Source organism: Trichosurus vulpecula, chromosome 2 (genome assembly GCF_011100635.1).
Source record: "Trichosurus vulpecula isolate mTriVul1 chromosome 2, mTriVul1.pri, whole genome shotgun sequence".
Taxonomy (NCBI): domain Eukaryota; kingdom Metazoa; phylum Chordata; class Mammalia; order Diprotodontia; family Phalangeridae; genus Trichosurus; species Trichosurus vulpecula.
The window spans coordinates 454,380,563-454,402,883 of NC_050574.1; the positions used below are offsets into that span (position 1 = coordinate 454,380,563).

Consider the following 22,321-nt stretch of genomic DNA (forward strand, 5'->3'; position numbering starts at 1 on the left):
AACAACATGCTTCAGAGAATAAAGAGGGAGGGCAGAAAAAGAATACAAAGAAATCTATAAGACCCTCCAAATGCTTTAACACTAAAATTACTTCTGTGTAAAAGTGGGCATAGAGGAAAATACTGAAAAATATGTGGCAAAAGAGAGACCAAAGATTTGTAAAGTACACAAAAGTCTCATGGCTAGAACTCATACAAAAAGTGAGTTGAGACATGCTCACATTTTGAGCAATATATATACATTTGTATATATGTATGAATGTCATATACTTACATATATGATTACAATTATAATGTAAATGAAAACAACTCTAAATGGCACCCAACTCAAATGAATTGCAATGACCAATCTTCATTTCAGAGGACAGATGTGGGGAAAGCAAAACAAAATTGAACAAACATCTCCTCTTGGCAAAGAGACGGTGAGATACAGGTTCAGAATGTCGTATACACTGTTAGGCAGTCACTGTCAGCTAGTTTTTCATAATTGCTTTTTTTGGCTTCAAGGGAGAACTCTGTGAGGAAGAAGTATATCAGAAAATGTCTATGATATAAGAAAAAAAGGCACAAATAACATTTTCAAAGAAAAAAAGAAAATAATCTATATGATTCCTTCACTTCTATTTTACCTAAATCCTCCCACTCCCACTCCAGGCCAGCCAGACTAAATTATATGTTCCTATCCTACCCTCACTCAATCTCTCAGTCTCCACTTCCATTTTAAATTAGTGTGTGCATTTTCCACCTGGGATCTAAAATAGAGTATTTTTAGGTTTTGGTTTTGTACCCCACCCTTTTAGTCACCTTGGTCTGTTTGCCTCGAATCTGCTCAGTACTTTCAGCTCCTCCTCACAAGCTTATGTTTTAAAGGTGAATTGTTATTGTTCATGGGGCAGTATGCCAAATGTGCGAAGGTTATGCAGTGCGTTTGACTTTAAAAGACAAGTAATGCTAGGAAATGCCCTGAAGTCATGCTAGCAAAATCCCCTGAAGAGGGCAAAAATTTATGTGTGTATGTATGTATATGTGTGTATGTATATGTATATGTGTGTATATGTATGTATATACATATGTGTATATATACACACATGTGTATATGTGTATGTATGTTTATGTACATACATACAATATACATCTCTGTCTACATATTCACCTATATGCGCATACACACGTGCACAAACATATTTACATGTATAAATGCATACACACGTGTGTATGTACCTATGTACCAATCAGTTATTTTAAAATATAATCCTTGTTATATTGGAAGTGGGAGGGAGGCAGGGAAAAGTGTAGGTAAACCACAAATTCCCCGAGATTCTAGAGAATCTGAGCTCCAGACTTCCTGATTCCTCCCCTGTCTGTGAAAGTGGCATCAAAGACGCTATAAACATAGGCTTTAAAAAAGCCACTTCCCAACTAACCCCTGTTTCCACTCTTCCTTCACTGGATTAAGTATCAGGAGGAGTAAGTCCTATTCCTGGCTCCATTACCCATAGTGTGGGGTCTAAGTAAACTGTCTTCTCTATAGTGTTCTGGTCCTCAGTTTCCCAATATGCAAATGAGGAATTGGGAGCCAGACTCTCCCCTCCTAACATCTTTCTACCAGTCACGAGAGAAGCTGACATCATGCCTTTGAAGACTCTTCGAGCCCCCCACCCAGAGGAATCTCAATATCTGTGTCACAGTACCGTACCCAAGCAAAGACCTGAGTCAAAGAACTAAAGAGAACCTAGTTCTGGGGAAGACCCTCACAGTACAGTACTCGCAAAGCATGAACCCACCACCCTTTCCGGGACAAATCATTGCTCTACCACTTCTGAAAGGTCCATTTATCTTAATGAAGCCCTTGTGCCAAAGCCTTCGGAGGCCTATGGTAATTGAGAGGGGTCTCTCCTTCAGTTAGGCTTTAAATGCAACAACAACACCTACCATCTGAATAGTCCATTAAAGTTGGAAAAGCTCTTTCCATATGTCATCTCCCTCGATCCCCACAATAACTCCAGGAGGTAGAATGTTTGCTTGGCAGCAGTGTCAGGTACACATGAACCTCGCCTGTGACACTCACCATGTAAAGAGAGGAGACCGAGGGTGAGACACCAAAGCCCTTCTGGGCTCTCAGCTCCACCACAATTTCCTCCTGTTTTTCCACTTCTGCCACTATGGTCAGGCCAGTACCAGTAGATCCTGGCAGCCCACCCACGTATACTAGAATGGACCTGTGATTTCATTGGTGAAGGGAACTTCCTCTACCCATGCAGATGTCACTTCCTCTATCATTTACAGCCATAAGTTGTCTGGGCATTGAGAGGTGACGTGATTTAGCACAGGTTTTCCATCAAATACTTGATAGAGGTGGTATTTAAACACATATTTTCCTCATTCTGTGGGTAGCTTTCTATCCACTACACCCAGCTGCTTTCCAGGACACCCAAGGCATCTCTGCTACCTGGTACAGTGCACATGTACCTATTCGTGTATATCTGCATAGTATATACATGTATATAATTTTCTTGGTAAAAGAAATGTGAAGAATTACTCAAGTTTTATGCTGGTGAATTAGCTAAAAATTTAGAATAGATCAGCGGGTAGCAGAATCATTTCAATTCAAGCTCCTGAGTATTCACTCCAGGAAGCCTTGCCAGCTGTGAATGTAAGCCAGTGAACTAGTAAGGTTCCTCTTTCTCTGCCCATCTACCCTCCCCACCTCTCTCTGATGCCATTTTGGTTTCCTTATTCATGAAAAAAGAAACCCTTTTCTCATTTTATAAATTAAAATGCCCATAAATGTTTCAAAAAATATCTCTCCCTGTGCAAACATCAACACTGATGTGTCTTCCTAAACAAACATATTTTCTTCCTGCCCAGCTATTATCCAGACAGAACATAATTAATATTTCTCTTACGGATAGTGCCTTTTTTCCGTGAAATGTTCCCCTGACACTATAAAGCAAACAGCCCATCATTACTAATTCAATGAAAGCTATACATAGGTGCTATTACTCAAGATGAATTAATGTGGTATTAACTGGCATGTAATTCATCTGTACTTATGAGCAGAATCCACAATAAATTCAAAGTCCCTGGGAACTTGAAGAAAGAGGAAGGAAAGCTGGAAACAATGGGAAAGAACTTTAAAAAAAAAAGCATATTCAAAGAAAAAAAAATTTTTTCCTCTGTGCCAATAAACAAGACTTAAATAAGTCTTGAGGTTTTGCTCTTTTAAGGAATCTTTTATTGTACATCACATCTAGACTATAAAATTTAGCACTATAAAGGTTTTCATCAAAATGATAATTATACAGACAGGGTAAAACCAGAATCCAAACACAGAACAATGGGGCTGAATTGCATAAGCAAAGAAACATCATCCAGTCCCTTCCAGGGACAATCCTTGGCTACAGTTTGAGGGGGTTGTGAAACAGGGGTTCTAGGAACACATGGAGACCTTAAGTGATCTAGTGAAATTCTTAAAACAACTAAGTATGAATAAAATGCCTCTTTTGATGGGTATGATGGTAAAACATCAATGAATTATTCAGAAGAATATTTTTAAACATTATTATTGCTAAAACATTTTAGGGACTTCCCTCCAGTACTTGTATGGCCTCAGAATAGAAGACTGATTTTAATTTTAGGCTAGGTAAATATAAAAGACTGCTTATATTTAGGCTAGCTAAAAATAATATAATGGAATTACATATAGTTAAAATGTGATCATTTCTGAAGAATATAATTTCAGTCCTTGAAAATAATAATGGTCAGGCATTTTGAAGCCATGTTTTGAATAAAAGAATAGACCATGAAATTATTTAAAAAGAGCAAGGATGAGGTTGCAATATTCTAGTGAGAAAAAGATGTCATTGTCCCCCATCAAGTCTCTCGGAATGCAAGTCTGGCAGAACAGGAAGACAACAGTGGTTCTGGCCCAAGCAGGCCTGTGGGCAGCCTGTGGGCAGCCTGTGGTTCAGTGGCTGTGCAATCATCCAGAACCCAAACTATCTTCTTTCCTCGCCCAGGGTTTCCCACACATGCACCAAAAGAGCATACTCTAAAAAAGAATGATAATTTTGGCTCCCCACATGACAGCCAAAGCCCAATTGCCCTTGTCTCTTGTTCAGGTGTTCTAGATTGACACTGACCCAGCTGGCCTCAATTTAAATAGTGGGCTCGCACCATTTGTTTTCATTTCACCGGCTTGTCCCTATACAACCCTCTCTTTCAGACTTCACATTTTTCCGTCTCCCTGACTGAAATGGTGGAGAAAGAGGAAATTGAGCAAAATGAGGAAATTAGCTCAGCTGTTGATGGTTGCAATTTAATATCAACAGGGCTAGCTGAGGAACACTGCCAACACTGACTAAAGGCATCATGGTCAACTCTCCCTTTTCCAGAAAACTAAGAAAGCCTTGTCAAGATGCAAAATATTTCACAAGTTCTCTCTTCCTTCTAGACTTCCATTTGATTGAGTTCAGCAAACACTAAATACCAAGGGCAAAGACACACAAAAACAAAGCTGAAATTTCTCCTGTCCTCCAAAAGTTGACATTCTACTTGGGATAAATGATGATATGACAGACAACTAAGCATAGTACAAATTAGAGGGCAAAGAGAGATCTGGACAAAGTCCTCTGGGAAAACTTGTTAAGAGATTGATCGCGAACAGGGAAGAGATCATGGAAGGCTCTCTGTAGGAGGTAGTGCCTTATCTGAGTTTTGAAGGAAAAGGATTTTACCAGAAGAAATGACAACAGGAGGCATTCTTGTCATTGGGGAATAGCTTGTGTGAACAGACAAAGGCAAGAGACGGCCAGTTGGCACACGGGGTAAACAGACAAATGAAATGAGAAAAACGGCTAGAAACAGGCTGCAAATAAATTGTGGAAAGTGTTAACTGCCCAACTATGAAGATGGCCTAGGAAATAACCAAAAGGAAGTCATGACAGGAACCAAAAGAGTGACACAGAGTGACGAGCAGTATTAGTTTTGCAACTGCCATGTTAAATGTATAATATAATCTCTAAAAATAAATTATGTAATAAAAGTTTGCAAATTCACATACAATCTTCTTTCCTGTCATTCTTTAAAATGGAAATTATCGTGTTTGCTGTTTGTTGAGTTCGTACTAATAAATTTTATACACATGTGTATATACATGTTTGTATTTATATGTATAGATACATGTATACTTTATATGCATATATGTAACTCTATAAGAAATGAACCATAGTATGTCCTCAATCAAGCTTCCTAAAACTAACGATCTGATTTCTTCAGTCATTCTTTTTCAGTCTAATCCATGACTACCTGCCCAAATCTGAGGACTTACAGGGCTTTTTTCCCATTAGGATCCATGATGTTGATGATGTAAGCATGTCTTCTATTACTATAGACAGGAGCTCATCGATGCTTCCTCATCCCGTGCAATTTGTATTCATGCCTTCCCATCAATATTCCACCAGGGATCTGCCTGACATACTGCCAATCTTTATCAAAGTCTCTAAACTGTAGGTAGGTACCAACATAGCAATAAAACTATCTGTCCATTATCTCCAACTCTCCCTACATGACAGGTCCACCTCCATTTCTCTCCAGATGTCTTTTGAAAATCTATCAAGCCGCTTCCTGGATACGGATTGTTTTTGTTGTTCTGACATACATCTTTCTGCTTTTCTTTGGGTGATACAAGTTTTTACTGCCCAAAGATTACAGTCAATCCATCATTTGCAACCATAGCCATGTCAACAGAAGAATCTTCTTGTATTAGAAGGGATTTCTCTTTGTTTCTTGATGAAATTTGGGGTTGTTGAAAACACAGCACAGCCTCCTAAATGCAGTCCGGCCTCCTCTCTTCCCCCTACTCAGTTCTGGACCAGTTTATTGTTCTTCTGTAGTCTCTGTCTATAATCTGTGTTCTGTGAACAGTTAGCACAATGATCTGTCCATCCATATACATATCACAGTCTGAACCAGAGGCATCTTTTACTCACTTGGTTCTTCCATTTTGAATTGGTAGATCAAACTCTTTTGAATGACTGTGAATCTAATTTGGGATGTATTGGGTATTTTGGAGCTCAACATGATCAGCACTGTGACATTCATAATTGGAGTCATTGAGAAGTCTTCATTATCTCTACGGAACCTGTCTTCCATTTAGATTCTGCCGGACATAATCCATGAAAGTTTGCCGCTGCCGCGTCATTTTTGGTTAGCATATATCTCCCCATTTTATGCCTCACTTTACATTGTTGTTGACACCGTTCGGTCTATCTTCAGTCACATCCAACTCTTCGTGAACCCATTTAGGATTTTCTAGACAAAGATACTAGTAGGGTTTGCCATCTCCTTCTCCGGCTCATTTTACATATACAGAAACTGAGGTAAACAAGGCTTGCCCAGGGTCATGCAGCCAGTAAGTATTTAAGGCCAGATTTGAACTCAGGAAGATGAGTCTTCCTGACTCCAGGCCTAGTGCTCTAACCATTGTGCCACTATATTAATAATCAAAAAATCATCCAGCTTTTTTTAATCTACCAAAAAATCTTAGACTGAGTCTTTAAGGCTGAATTTTATTCTGTTGAGTCAAATGTTCTTTTTGTCAATGAACAAAAAACATTAGGGTCATTCAGTCAGTTCTGAGACTATAAAAACCATATTCTACCACAGACTGTTACTTGCTAAAGTCTGCCTCTCCCCTTATAATATTTTCATCAAAGATATCCTTGGTACATCTATAGATAATTCACACAAATACTGAAGAAATGAGACAGTATCATGTGTCAACAGTTATCGATGATCTCAATTGTCTTTTTTTAGCGGTAATGCGAATCTTGATTTTTTAAAGCATTTCGTACCCTCCTGTCTTTCAGACATCTTGAACGCTGATCCCTCAGTGGCTCCCAATATCATGCTACCTTGAACATAGACTTTTCCCTTGATAAATCTTGTCTGGTCCTGTTGTTCTTCTCGTCTTCTTTTTGTTACTGCCTTTTCATTTCATTATTACATTACAGAATAAGATATTAGAGTTGAAGCACAGTGGAGCCATCCTCATTGTTAAAAAAAATCATCTTTAGTAGAAATATTGTCCAACCTTCTCTGTTTTGATCTGTTTTGTTGTCCCTCCAAATTCATCTTTGAATGTTCCTGAAATGTCCATGAGTCCTGAAATTGGTCTCATGCCAAGCTATTTGCAATCCATTTTTCATTTTTTTCCTCCGTGGTTCTTCCACTGGATAAAATATGATAAAATGTATTTTACAAACCTAAAAGTACTATATAAACGCTAGCTATTATTATTATTCATCTTACGATGACATATTTCCCATAACCTCCTACCACTCTCATCCATAAGGTCGTACAAAGGAGTTTATATGTTAAACTAGTATTGCCTTAGGCTGCCGTGTCTCTCTACTTGGAAAGAAAGACAAGTGTTTGCTGGCCGAGGCAGTTCCTGGGCCCTTTGGGCCTTCTCACCGGGTAAATTGCTTTGCATCAGTTAAAATTCTTGAGACAAATATTTCCAGCCTTAGTAGAAACCTTAGGAGTTTTAGAGGACACGGTTCCTGGATCACTCATTTGAAACTGACAAAGAGCTGGAGAAGTTGGTGCATTAGAGAAGCTGGCCACCTGCAAGAGAATGACTGTCTACCCCTCCCTGGCCTTCAGGCAAGGTATGGACCTGGAATGAATCGTTTTAAAAATGAAGGGCCAATCTCCAGCAGCCCCATAAACTATTTCATGTCCTGCCATTTGCCTCAACATCTCAGGAAAATATAGTCGTAAGTAAAAGTTACTGGTGCACGTTTAATTTTTTTTCTGTCAGTGCATGCTTGTGAGTCTTTTGTGTTTCTCATTTCTTAGGAATGGAGGAAAGAGAGAAATAGCTGTCCTATACCTGATTTTCAATGGACATTGAGTATTTTCTTCTCTATTTTTGTGAAGAGACCCTACTGCTACTGTTCAGTCATTTCAGTTATTTCTGATTCTTCGTGACCCAATTTGGGGTTTTCTTGGCAAAGACATTGAGGTGGTTTACCATTTCCTTCTCCTGCTCACTTTACAGATGAGGAAACAGAAACAAATAGGATTAAATGACTTACCCAGGGTCACACAGCTAGTAAGCATCTGAGGCCAGATTTGAACTTAGGAAAATGAGTCTTCCTAATTCCAAGCCCAGTGCTCTATCCACTAAGCCACCTAGCTGCCTGCGGAGACTTTAATTATGAGTCAAATCTAAGAATTTTCCCCCCAAGTCTCCACGATCAGGGTGAGAAAAGGCAGACAACGAAGGGGGAAAATGACCTTTCTCTTTAGAAACCAGACCCCAACCTCCCACCCCCACCCCGAGTGTGAACCCAGTTCCATGAGTCCATGAGACCAGAGCCAAGAGGCGATCCTTAATGGAGGAGGATTGGTCGGCTCTCCAGGGCCCAGCAGCAGCATTATTATTGGCACACTACTGTTTCGTCAGTGTTGCTATATGGCAGCGAGGCATGGAACAACTCTGCCCCCAAATAACTAAAAATGAGTATCACAAAGAAGGCGACAGAGAAACACCAGGCAGGTACAAGCTAGTTACAACAGATGACCAAAAAGCAACACTGAAAGAGAAAAGAACAACATCGAGGAGTTGTATAAATACAGAGAGAAAATGGGCTGGAGACAGGGCAAGGCTGAGGAGTGACAAGTGGACAGCCAGAGTGCTCCACTGGTACCTTTGCAATGTTGGGAGAGAGTAAGGAAGATCTCCAACACCTTGGGGGAGCCCTGTGGGGTGAACTTTTGGGAGGTCGTGGACAAAAGTTACATAGGATGGGCAGGTATGGATTGCAATCTGCACAATTGCAGGAAATTTCTGAATTGATGAGATTACAGACTCATTTGAGTGTTATTTAGTATTCTCCATGTCTAGAACCTCACAATTCTCTTCTTGAAGACTATATTCCTATAATATAGGCACCATGTCTCTATATAGCCCATGGGCCTCTTGCCTTCTTCATTTCTTGGTCTAGAGCCATATTTTTCTTTTCTTTTCTTTCCTTTCCTTTATTTTTCTTTTGTAGGGGGGAAGGCTGGGCAATTGGGGTTAAGTGACTTGCCCAAGGTCACACAGCTAGTAAGTGTGTCAAGTATCTGAGGCTGGATTTGAACTCAGGTCCTCCTGACTCCAGGGCTGTTGTTCTACTCACTGCGCCACCTAGCTGCCCCCATATTTTTGTTTTCTAACACATTTTTCTCCATCTTCCCCTGTGCCCACCTTTGCATTGAATTCTTCAAGCATACATTAGAATGTCAAGGATTATTGATGTCACCAGTGTAGGAACTCCACTGACACAGATCACCACCCTTCTATGACTTAGTGAAGTCTTAGAGAGTTGACTAAGGATCACACAGAGGTTCAATTACTTCCTCTTGGACACTTAGTTTGTAAGTGAAAAAGGCTGGTTTTGAACACCCTTTTCTTGACTCCAAATGCAGCCTTCTCTCCACTAGGTCTCACTGTTGGCCATCTGAATGCTCCAGAATCAAAATACATTTGGAGAATCTTCCTAAAGTCGCTCTCCATCCTCGTCTTCAGCATGAGGTGTTGGCTCATGAGCTATGTTTTTTTAAACTGTGGTCCTTTTGCGTGCACCCCTCAGGAGTACGGGAAGGCAAGACGACTGAGTGTTCCATGGAATGGTGTTCCTTGTTGCCTTTGGACACATGCTCAGACCCGCTCAGCCAGTTCATTTGTTTGTCTCTCCAAGGAGAATGGGTAAGCTGGCCAGTCATCTGGCTTCAACTTAGATCTTCAGGTTTCATTTACAGTTGGACATGACAACAGCATGTAGATTCAGTGCCCCCAGTGATAATAAAAAGTCACCATCATAAAGGTTTATAAACCACTTTCCTCACAACAATCCTGAAAATTAGACATGGTAAGTACTGCTATCTTCATTTTACAAATGAAGAAACTGAGTCATCAGCAATCAAGTCACTTTACCAGGGGCATAAAACCTGTAGCTGGCGCAGTATTCGAGCCCTAGTTTCCTGACTCCGATCCAGCATCTTTTGCTACTATTTCACGCTGCTATTAAGTAATATGTTGATTGATTGGTCGCTGGAATAATATCCTTATTCTTTTGTTTTAAATCTGATATTATCATATTGCCATGGGTACAAAGTCTTTAGGGATTCTAAACTGCACATTGATCAAAATTTTAAACATTAGAGAGGTTGTAGATTCCTGATAGTCACAAGGCACCTCTGAGTTATTAAGATAAAGGAATCTGAATGAGATACATTACCATCCTCATGCTTTTTACTTTTTTCTGAGGACTTAAGCCTAAGTGTACTTGTGTGTACACGCACACGTGCACACACACACACACACACGCACATGCATGTGCACACACACATGCACATGCACACGTGCACACATACACATGCACACCCACACGCACACGCACATACACACACACACATACACACACGCACGCGCACGCACACGCACACGCACACAGTAGACTCAAAGCCTCCTGTTGTTGTATCATTTTTCACTCATGCCCAACCCTCTGCGACCCCATTGGGGGTTTTCTTGGCAAAGACACTGAAATGACTTGCCATTTCCTTCTCCAGCTCATTCTATAGATAAGGAAACGGAAGCAAACAGAGTTAAGTGACTTTCCCAGGGTCACACAGCTAGTGAGTGTCTGAGGTCAGATTGCACTCAGGAAGATGAGTCTTCCCGACTATAGGCCCAATACTATTCTCACTGTGCCACGTAGCTGCCCCAAAGTGCCTGGGCATGGCCCTTTTTCACTGATATCTAGGGTCATAGAATTGAAAGATTGAAAGAATTTTACAGATCACTTATTCCAAACCCTTCACTTTTACAAACGAGTAAATTGAGACCCTGAGAAGATAAGGGTCTTCATTCTTTCAACATACACTTATTAAGCAATGTGGAGCTACTTTGACATGGTTTTGACAACATTGTAACAATTGCACTTCATCTAATTGGGTAAGTAGGTGGTATAGTGAATAGAATGCCAGGCCCAGAGTCAAAAAGACTCTTCTTCCTGAGTTTAAATCCAGTTTCAGGCACTTAATAGCTGTGTGACCCTGGACAAGTCACTTAACCCTGTTTGCCTTGGTTTCCTTATCTGTAAAATAAACCGGAGGAGGAAATGGCAAACCACTCCAGTATCTCTGCCGAGAAGATCTCAAATGGGGTCACAAAGACTCAGACACGACTGAAAAGCAACTGAAACTACAAGAAAAAAAACAGGTCATTGAGGTATTATGTAGGAGAAGCAGGATTGGAATCAGGCTCCCTGACTCCAAATCTAGAGTTCTTTCTTCTACTCCATTTTCATTACCTTCCTTGTCCCTCTGCCCTCTCCCTTATTCCTTTTTCCTGAACAGAAAGATAATAATAACAAACACATCAAGTACAAGACACTGAACATTTCAAACCTCCCAAAACACAAGGACTGCTTCAGACATGCAGGTCATCAAGACATCCCAAGACCATTGCCAAAGCCTGACGGGGTCATCGGCGCAGTCGGGAAAATCATTGGTGTTCCAAGCTTTGTCTTTCAATCCCAGGCATGCCGATAGAGGAGATAGGTAGATGGATGGATGGATAGATAGATAGAGAGATAGATAGATAGATAGACAGACAGACAGACAGACAGACAGATAGATAGATAGATAGATAGATAGATAGATAGATGGATGGATGGATAGATAGACGGATAGATAGATGGATGGATAGACAGATGGATAGATAGATAGATAGATAGATAGATAGATAGATAGATAGATAGATAGATGGATGGATAGATAGACAGACAGACAGATAGATAGATAGATAGATAGATGGATGGATAGATAGACAGATGGATAGATAGATGATGGATAGATGGATGGATAGATGGATGGATGGATGGATAGATGGATGGATGGATAGATGGATGGATGGATAGATAGATAGATAGATAGATAGATAGATAGATAGATGAATGGATAGATAGATGGATGGGTGGATAGACAGATAGAGATGATAGAGAGATAGATGATAGAGAGATAGATATATAGAGATGATAGATAGATAGATAGATAGATAGATAGATAGATAGATAGATAGATAGATAGATAATCTATGGACATATCATGAATTTTAAGCAATTGGGGAACTTTTTTAATATATGCAAAAATTTTCTAACAAATAAGTGCTATAATTGACTTTAAGGAAAGTATACTATGTCCTTCAAAAGTCTTAAATATTGAATTGTTTGAAATGATACTGTCAAGTAACTTAAAGGCATATATATATATATATATATATATATATATGTATTTTGTATGTATATGTACATATCTATACATACATACATGCACACAGTATCCATAGGAACCTGTTGCAAGGTTCAGAGGAATGGCTTGCCTTTCATTCCAACCTATTTGAAGTATATGTATTTTATCCCAAACAGAAAAAAAGGACATAATTCAGAGTATTGGCAGTATCCACATAAAATGTTGAGCAGGCTGTTGCCAAAATTAGCTGGCAGATGCCACTAGGAACCAGGGCACTGTGACTATTAGAAAACAGCTCATTTAAAGTCTCCTGGTCTCAGTTGCCATGTTCCTAAAATGAGGGAGTTGATCTAGAGGCCCCCATCTTCTTTACAACTCTGAAAATCTATGAATTTCCATGACCCTATTTCTAATAAAGAATGATGGAGCTGGCAGTGGGTACAAAGGAATATATTGCCGCGGTCGGGAAGGGGTGTAGGAATCACATGAAGAGGGAAGGGAGCTCTATTCATAAATGTAAGTCTACTTATGCAAAAGAATGCCATCTTCCAGCAAACAGACTGCCCCACGATTGAGCCATAGACCCATCAATTTAGTGCTAGAAGAGACCTGACACGTCATCTTGACTACTGAAAACAGCTAACATACAGGATGTCCCAAAAGTCCTAGAGCAGTTTTAAGCTCACTGCGTCATACCTGCACTAGGACTTTTGGGACACACTGCGTGGCGCCTTAAGACTTACAAAGCGCTTTGCAGAGGTTCGCTCACCTGGTCCTCACAACCACTCTGTGAAGTAGGTCTATTATTATCCCCATTTTGGAGAGGAGGAGACAGGCTGAGAGCTTAAGGAACTCGCCCAGGGTCCCAGAGCTGCCAACTGCCGGGGGCGGGATTTGAACTTGTGCTTTCCTGACTTTGAGTTCGACGCTCTACTCGCCGCCCCAGCTAGCTGCCTCCGCAAGCCCATTTTATGAGTGAAATGACTGAGGTGCGAAGAGGAGACGAACATCGCTTGGGGTCACACAGTCAATGGATCACTGAGCAGGAACGACCCCAAATTCAGGGCTCCACCTCGCTGGCACGTTGGATAGTATCCATTTGCCCCTCAGTCCAGGCCATAAAAATCTGCCCTGCATTAAGGAAGCTTTTCTATCTTCTCCAGGTGCTTTAGAGGAAATCTGATTTATTGGAAGCCAATCACCTGAATTAAATCAAATCCAGACAGCTCCCAAACAGAGCGGTGACTCCACTCTACTTCTCCCTTTTCCAACCTCCCCCCTCCCCACATCACCCCACACACAAGAAGTGGGCTCTCAGCAAGTTGGACATGGGATAAGATGCCTAAAATGGTCCAAGCCCGGGCTGAGCATCTCAGACACACAGACACAGATCTTCACACGCGCTTCTCTACACACGCAATAACCATCAAGAAGGTTTGTGTAATTTGACAATTTATTGCTTCCTGTGCAGCCACATGAAGAACAGCTGCACTGAGACTGTGGTGCCGGGGCTATGGTCTGAGGAAAGGGAGGACCCACTTCTGAACGCAGCTCAAAAAACCTGGTTTTTGTACTTTGCGTTAGAAAAGGAAGCTCCCTTTAGGCTCTTAACCTGGGGTCTCCAAACTTCAAAAAAAAATTATAACCATTTTAATACAATTGGTTTCCTTCTTAATCCTACATATTTTATTTTATTCGTTGAAAAACATGCTTCTGAGAAGGGGCCATAGGCTTCACCAGACTGCCAGGAGGGACCACAGCACAGAGGTATTTTAGGGAATGTCTTTCTGGAAACCCATATTTATTAGGCCAACTCCAGCCTCCATTGTTTCAGAGAAGTCAATGGAGAGCTTCAATTTATTACAGCTTGACTATTGAGTAAAACAGCCCCCTATACAGTCAGACCTCATTAATTTGGACCCCTTCCCTCTAAATTTGTCAAGTCGGTGAGCATTTAATAAGCACCTATTATACGCCACTCACCTTACTAAACGAAAGGGTTATAAGGAAAGGTCAAAAGCAATCCTAGCTTCAAGGGGCTCACAGTCTTACAGGGGAGACAACATACAGACAACTATGCGCAAACAAGATATATACAACCTAAATCGAAGATCATTTCAGACTCTAACATTAAGAACAACAGAGGAGGGCTTCTTGCAGAAGCTAGGATTTTAGCCAAGACTTGGAAACTAGGGAGGCCGGGAGGCAGAGGAGAAGAAGGATCCAGTTCCAAGCATGGGGGACCACCAAGAAAAATGCCCAGGGTCCAGAGATGAAGAAGTGTCTTGTGAAAATATTTGGCAGGAGCTGGGATGAGGCCTCAGAAAATGATTTGCTAATCAAGTAAATACTATAAACAAGATTTTAGGAATCCCGTTTAACTACTTGTAGGATTATTTTCAGCTTTGTGAAAAGCAATTCCAGACGTTGTCATGAATTCTCCCCTGGCTCTGAGACCTCTACAGGCCAAACTCTGCAGTCCTTCCATCAGTTCTAATTGTGTTCTTCAAAGGAGAGTGGGGGGGGTGTTTATTTATTTTAGAGCACCATTTCCAAATTCAGACTTTTCACTAACTTGAACTCAGGCTTCTCTCCCATCAGCTGGTATCAGGGATGATTTATTTTGAACCTTCGACACCATATATCTCTTATGCAGTATCACAGTATTAAAGATTTAGAGCTAGAAGGAACTTTGAGAGCCTCCATTGTTTTTCACATCAGGAAACTGAGACCCAGATGTTGACTGGCTTGCCTAAGGGCCCAAGAGCCATAAGCAGAAGAGTCAGGAGCTGAACCCAGGTTCAACCCTCTGATTCCAAACCCAACCCTCTGCCCCACACCACATTTCCATTTGACACAAAGGCGAGATTTTCCTTATTACAAGGTCACAGTCCTGCCAGAGGCTTTTCTAAGTCCTAATTTTGCTGAATCTTCACCAACTTGTTCCCAGAGAATGTAACTTTGTGCCACTGTGATATCCTGATAAGAAGACAAGTAGTTTTCTTTTGGGTAATTGATACAAGCAGAGCAAAGCACTTACCTGCCAAACTCCTGGTGTCCTTTGGCCTTCCTCTTCGAAGGATTCAAAGAATGATTTTATTTTCCAGGTAGAACTCTAAGCCCTATATTCCACTTAAAGAAAGGATTCACTAAACCAAGCTGCTGACTTCAATAGAGGACAACTTTTCATCAACCAAGTCTGTAAAATTCATTCCGTTTTATAAATTGAACAGTCGACTCCTTGTATTTTCAATCAACCATAAGAAAATGGCATTCTTTTGATCAGCTGTATTGTGTTTTATTTTGGGATGTTCTGTCTTTTTGTTAAGGGTTAGGAAAAGTAACTGAATACTGTGTTGTTTTTTAAGATGTATGATATTTATAAAGCATTGGAGCCCACCAAAATCTAGTCTTTAGCAGGCATGACTATATGAGCTCTTTTCTCACCTATGAGAAAAGGATAAGGGCATCAGATTTTTTTAAAGGTATGAAAACAAAGGTCCAATGTGCACCTGAGTCAGCAGAGGAGACAGGAAGCATTCAAGCCTGTCCACTGACCAGCATTTGTGTTTATTTTTCTATTCTCACCTCAAGATACTCCTATGGAAGACAGTATGTCAAAGTGGGAAAAGCTTGAAGTCACAACAGTTGGATTCAAACCCAGCTCCGCCCTAAGACAACAGGCCACTTAACCTCATTGGACTTCAGTTTCTTCCTCTGTAAAGTTATGATTTAACAATCACACTAATTTATTTCAAAAGATAAGGAGAAAAAGTATTTTTAAAGCTTGAAATGCTACCTAAATTTGAGTTATCTATAAACTTGTCGACCTGCCAGAGAGGGGATCCATTTCCTAATAAAAACTGGCAGGAAGAAACAGCACGGGATAGCGGGTAGAGAGGTAGTCTTGGAATCAGAGGAATTCCGTTTCTGATGCTGACACATCTGCATTGGCTGTGTGATCCTGCTCAAGGCCTCGAACCTCTCGGTGGCAATTCCTTACTAGGGGTGGGGAACCTGTGGCCTCGAGGCTGCTTACCCAGTTTTCTTTATTTCAGAGGAAGATTCTGTGGTAGTGAAGGGGTGTGGGTAGAAGGAAAAAGAAAACAGAGCTAATTTTGGGAAATGATTGTAATGTAAAAAACAGAACACTAAATATAACTTTTAAAAATAAAGATACAGGGGCAGCCGCACAGTGAGTAGAGCACAGGCCCTGGAGTCAGGAGGACCTGAGCTCAAATCCAGCCTCAGACACTTAGCACACTTACTAGCTGTGTGACCTTGGGCAAGTCATTTAACCCCAATTGCCCTGCCTTGCCCCCTCCAAAAAGGAAAAAGAATAAAAAAATAAAGATATAAAAAAGAGGGATGGAAAACACCCTGGTATATTAGCTAGACCCAGAGATTAGGGCTTAGTCAGGTTCAAATCTCACCTCTGACACAAACTAGCCTTCTGGCTGTGGGCAAGGCATTTAACTTTCATTCAGCATCCCCAAGTAACAGACTATAAATTTCAAGAGAAGCTGCTGATCTGCATTGGTAAAAAGAATTTTCTCACTGTGAAATCCCTTGACCAGTGGAATCCCAGGTCTAATAAAATAAAACTAAAAGAGAGATGCCATTTGGATTAGCACTTTTAAAAAACTGGCTAGTCATGTGACCCTGGGCAAACCACTAAAAAAAACAAAAAAATAAAAAAACTGGCTACATAAGTTTCCTATAATGCCAGAAAGTCTTAAGGAGCTGAAGTGATCTCCATTTTATAGTGAGGCCGTAAAGCCATGTTTGCTCTATTTTTCATTCATGTAGAAGCAACATATTTATAGTAGGCTTCCATTTCAAAGCATTTCAAGGATCGTACTTACTCCTAAATGACAAAATCTCAATCCAGTAAATGCCTACTATGTGCAAGGCACTGGGGTGACAAAGACAAAAAAAAATTCCTACCCCCAAGGGACTTCAGTTCTATTGGGGAAAATCCTAAAAAGTCCTTTAATGTTTTCTTTTTTTTTCCTTTAACACTTTCTAATCCCCATACTTAAAGATGGAGATTACTTACAATTCCATTCATTTTTTTTTATCATCAAGCACCTACTATGTGCTAGTCACTAAAGAAAATAAAAAGATAAATAAAATTGGGGGAGGGTATATAGTAACTGAATATAAGCTCCTGGTCCATGCCTTCCAGGAGCTTATTATATATGTTTTTAATTAGAAAAAAAAGATTAAAAGATTACCAGAGGGTATGTAGAAGCCACGTGGACTTTTTCCCCCCTCCTTTAGTATTTTTAAGGGGGAGGAAAGCAAAGGGAGGAGAAAGCAGAAGACGAAATTTGAACTAATATCCTACACAGGGAAGAATTATTAGCAAATCTATTGCTCTGATCCTTTGTGTAGGTTAATCATTTGTGATTTCAAGCCAGACTTCACTCCTGGTTAAGAACCGTCCTTCTGACCTAGCCTATTATTAACTGAGGTTCAACTCCAGAAAGAAAAGTTGGACGCGTGCCTTCCCTCCAAAAGACAATAGATATGTAAACATGGCTCTTGTTAACTAATTTTTTAATACTTGTTCCTTTCCAGAGACATTATCATATTCAGTCTTTATCCTTGAAAGAAAGACAAGAGACTGAGGCTTCACAACACCTTCAATACCCTTTGTGGGTGTGGCAGATTCAGTTTCATGACCTGACTCATGCTCATGGTTTAAAAAAAACTTCCTATTTTTGTAGTCTTAGAATAATTAGCTTTCCATGTCTGAAAAGCTTCCTGCTTTCTCGAGTGGAGAATAGGATTTTATATTAGCACGCTTATCCCCAAAGGAAGCTACCTGCTAATGAAGGAGTTCTACTACACTGGGACGTCACCAATATTCCACCCTTTTCCCTCTCTCTTTCCCTCCCCTCACCATATTTGTGTAAGTATAGGTGTATATGTAGAAAAGCACCTCTGCCTAGAACACCCATAACACAGAAGCTGAGTCTTAACCAGTCCCATAATACAGACAGGAGTGTGGGCCAGAAAGGCACAAGGCAAATGTGCAATCACTTCGCCTTCTTTTGTCTTTTGCTCTGATTAAATTTCACTAATCCATGGCTAGATGGCATAGAAGGCTTAGGGCCAAGAAGCCATGAGCTCAGATCCTGCCTCAGACGTGCACTAGCCTCAGAGTATGAGCACCCCCCCTTAGACTGTGAGCTTCTTGAGATCAGGGTCTGCCTTTTGCCTTTCACTGTATTCCCCAGTGCTTAGCACAGTCCCTGGCACACAGTTGACTAGCTGACTGATTGACTGACTGCATGATTCTGGGCAGGTCACTTAACCATTTGCAACCTTAATTTCCTCACTGGTAAAATGAGAGGGGTTGGACTCAGGGGTGTCTAAGATTCCTTCCAGCCCTAAATTGATGATCCTATGATCATTTGCATGACAAAGAGGTTCTTCTGGGCTGGTTTTTATAATCAGAGCCTCCCCATAATTCCTCTGGGGCTTTTGGCGGGGAGGGGGAAGTCCAAAAAGGATCTTGAGGGTGCACAATCACCATAAAGAGATAACTGAAAGTTACAAGCAGTCTTCTAATTCTCAATCACATGGGATCATGGACCTTGAACCAGCACCAGACACAGGCAGTCAAAAAATAGATTCAGTCTTGGCCTGGGGCATTCTGACGTGCTTTTGTAAGCTGCCTTGACTAAGGGTGGTGGTTCACCGCACTAAAGAGTTCAATCTGCCCTTGTCAGGGAGAGGCTTTCTAACCACCCCTCCTTGTAGATGGTGGCAGAGTTCAAAAGCTCAATGACCAGAGATGGCTAGCAGAGACAACACAATGGCTAGAGGAGATGCAACATCTAACCAGAGACGATGAAATCAATGGAGAACAGAGACACAATGCTCATCAGAGAACAACAGAGAGTCAATGGAGATATCCCCAAAGGACAACAGCAGTTCTGTAGTAGCGAAGGTTTGAGTTGCCCTGGCATATATCCCAGCATGTGTGTTTGCGCATGTATGTGTGTGTGTGTGTGTGTGTGTATGTGTGTGCACTCCTCATTTATGCCCCAACCACATGGGTTTCTGGTGTGCGCCTCTCCTAACGTGTTCCATGGTTGCACATGTTCCTTACAGATATATCCTAAATATGTATTTCCTGGTCATATGTATTGTCTGTCAAATGAGATCAGCACCGTGCCTGGCATGTAGTAGGTGCTATAGGAATGTTTATGCCCTTCCCTTCTATGTGTGTGCTCTCTTGCACTAGTAAGAATGTCACTGTATTTGCATTCTCTTTGATTAAATACCTTTGGCTGTGAACTAGTGAACTCAGTCTGTCCGATAAAAATAAACACATTGGTTAGAACTCAGGGAGTTATGGTTTTGAGTGGGTGTCCTGACCCACAAAGTACCGGGAACTTGGAACAGCATTTTCTAGGATCCTTTGTGTGAGAAGGGGTGCCCAAGTGCTACATGTATTTATATAAATATAATAAGCAGCATCTCGGAGGAGCGGGGCTCCACAGGGATATCTCATAATTTAACAAGAACCATATGAACAGGCATCTTGTTTACCAACTGCCAAATGTTCGCTCAGGTCATCCAGAGTTCTTAAAAACCCGATCCACAACTCCAAGAACGCATAATGAGGTGTTAAGTACACTTTGCAAGCCATGAGAAACCAGAAGACAATAAGTAAGAGGCACCACTTACCCTAAAGGACATCGCATATTGAGTATGAGGTAAATGCAGGATATACTGCTTTATTAGATTGTTATATGGTTATAGTTTCATTGTCCCAGCTCCCCAGTTAAATACAAGTCATAGTTTTCAGTCTCTAGTCATTAAAACTAACAAAGAAGAATACTCATGAGATCATATACTACTATTTCACTGAGAATTGAAAAGGCCAGCTAGTCTAACCCATACCTGAAAAAAAATTATCTCTGTAACATTTCCAGTAATGCAAAAGTGGTGCCGGGGGGAAATATAGCAGTGAGGAGTACTGTATCTGGAGTCAAAGGACCTCAGTTCAAACCTTGATCTATGGCTTGCTACTTCTGTGACCTTGGGCAAGTCATTTAATTGATGTCTAATGACCCTTTCAGTTCTAAATCTACTATGCTGTTTGGGGCGGGGGGCACATTGAGACTAGGTCTCCCTATCTCACCCAGCCTTGATCCCACTGCCAATTAGCACAGAAGCTTTGACCCACTTCATTTCCAATCTCGGTTGGTTCACCACTCCTTAGGCAGTCTGGTAGAACCGCCCTCTCAAAGAGCTCACTATATTGGTGCTGAACTGAATTCAGATACCCAGTCGACTGGAGCCCTACTGCAGCTCAGAACTCCTGACTTCAAGTGATCCGCCAGCCCCAGCCATCCCAACATCAAGAATTACACAGGTGTGTCATCACAGCCAACCAAAATCCACTGTCCGAAGTGATATGTTAGCCTATATCTGAAGATCCATATACCTTCTTTTAGTTACTACATATTTTTAAAAGGAGCACGTCAGGAAATTCATCTATTAAAATCAGTAACCCCAAATCAATTCCATTCAATAAACGTATATTAAGAGCCTATTCTGTTCTAGTCCTTGTCCTAGGGCCCTGGAGGTACAAAATAATACACTCTCAGAGTGTATCAGAGGAAAATAAGTCATATACACATGTAAGTATGCCACAAGGCAGATGATCATATGCAAAAGAAAATGTTGTTCAGATGGTAGACAAGATCAGGAAAGATTTCATTAAGAAGGCAACATCTCAACTGGGACTTGAAAGAAGAGAAAGATTTCAAAAGAGAAAAATATGAATGGATACAACAGAAGAACGAGGAAGAAAAGAGAACCTCTGTTTATCTGGTCAACATTCCCCTGTAAAGCAGACCACCAAGACCCAGGAGAAGCTCACCCTTTAGTTTGAGGTCAACGTTGCGTCTCAGCCAAGGGTAAATTCCATAGCTCGGCATGTCTTCTGGAATGGGATTATCTTTTATCCAGCCATCACAGGCAAACTGGAAAAAGTTTTCACAGGGATCCACAGACTGATTTATTTTGCTCAAGATGGCAGCCGCTGTAAGTTTAAAATAAATAAATAAATTACAGGGTTGGCATTTTTGGATGTTGTGTCATATTTTTCACAAAAATGCATATTTTAGCTCCGCCAATGTTTCTAGCCTTAACTGTTACTCTCCTGGTGAGAATGAACTTCATTGCGTTTAATTATTCCATTCTGACATGCCTGGGTACTGTAAAGGCTGAGTACAGATTTGGTGGTGATGCTGACATTGCCACCACTTTTGTCATTGTTAACTGAAATTTTTGGAGTATTAGTTTGATAAACTGTAATGCCAATCAACACAGCACACTTGAGAAAGAATTCCCAATTCATAACAACATAACTTATTACCAAGGTGGCCACATGGCCTTAAACCAAACATATCATTGGGTGTATAACATACTGTCCCAAAATACTTGTTTATACAATCGGGGACCCCAGGCCAGGGCCTTTCCTAAACATAGCACATCCCCAGGAGTAGCAGAAAACATAATACTCTCCACCCCTAGGTCATAGTAGGTTACCATCCCCTCAATCCAGAGTGTCCAAGTAAAGTCCTCTTGGGGGTGTGTCCTTTCTTCCACACTGCCGTTGCAGACTCCCGCCTGGCACTCTTAGGTGCACATATGCTCAAATGAGCCGAAGAGTCCAAGCCTTAACACTGCTCCAGCCCTTACTTTCAAGGCCTGAGGGGCTGCTGAACAATAAAGTTTTCATCTTGACCAGGGCTGCAGGTCTGTGGGCAGACCCCTCCTTGCTCCTGCCTGGATCCTGAGGCAGGCAGCTCTCCATTCCTGTTCCATGTCTCGCTTCACAGGGGGAGGGGCTACTCCACTTCAGCTCAGCCTCTGGCCATAGCCTTGGCTCTGAGAAGTTCAAAAGAAACTTCTCCCTTGGCTCCTTTGTCATCTCTTATAGGACCTTTAGCTACCACAAATAACACAACTGGGAAACAGTGTACAAC

At 41.1% G+C, this 22,321-nt stretch overlaps 1 protein-coding gene across 1 annotated transcript in view; it reads right to left on the reverse strand.

Annotated features, from left to right (window-relative positions):
- Positions 1 to 22,321, reverse strand: part of PHEX (phosphate regulating endopeptidase homolog X-linked) — a 272,352-nt gene that overhangs the window by 223,546 nt on the left and 26,485 nt on the right. The window contains exon 3 of the mRNA XM_036746177.1: positions 21,211 to 21,372. Within this exon, the coding sequence (XP_036602072.1) occupies positions 21,211 to 21,372 (162 nt within the window). The remainder of the gene's footprint in view (positions 1 to 21,210; positions 21,373 to 22,321) is intronic.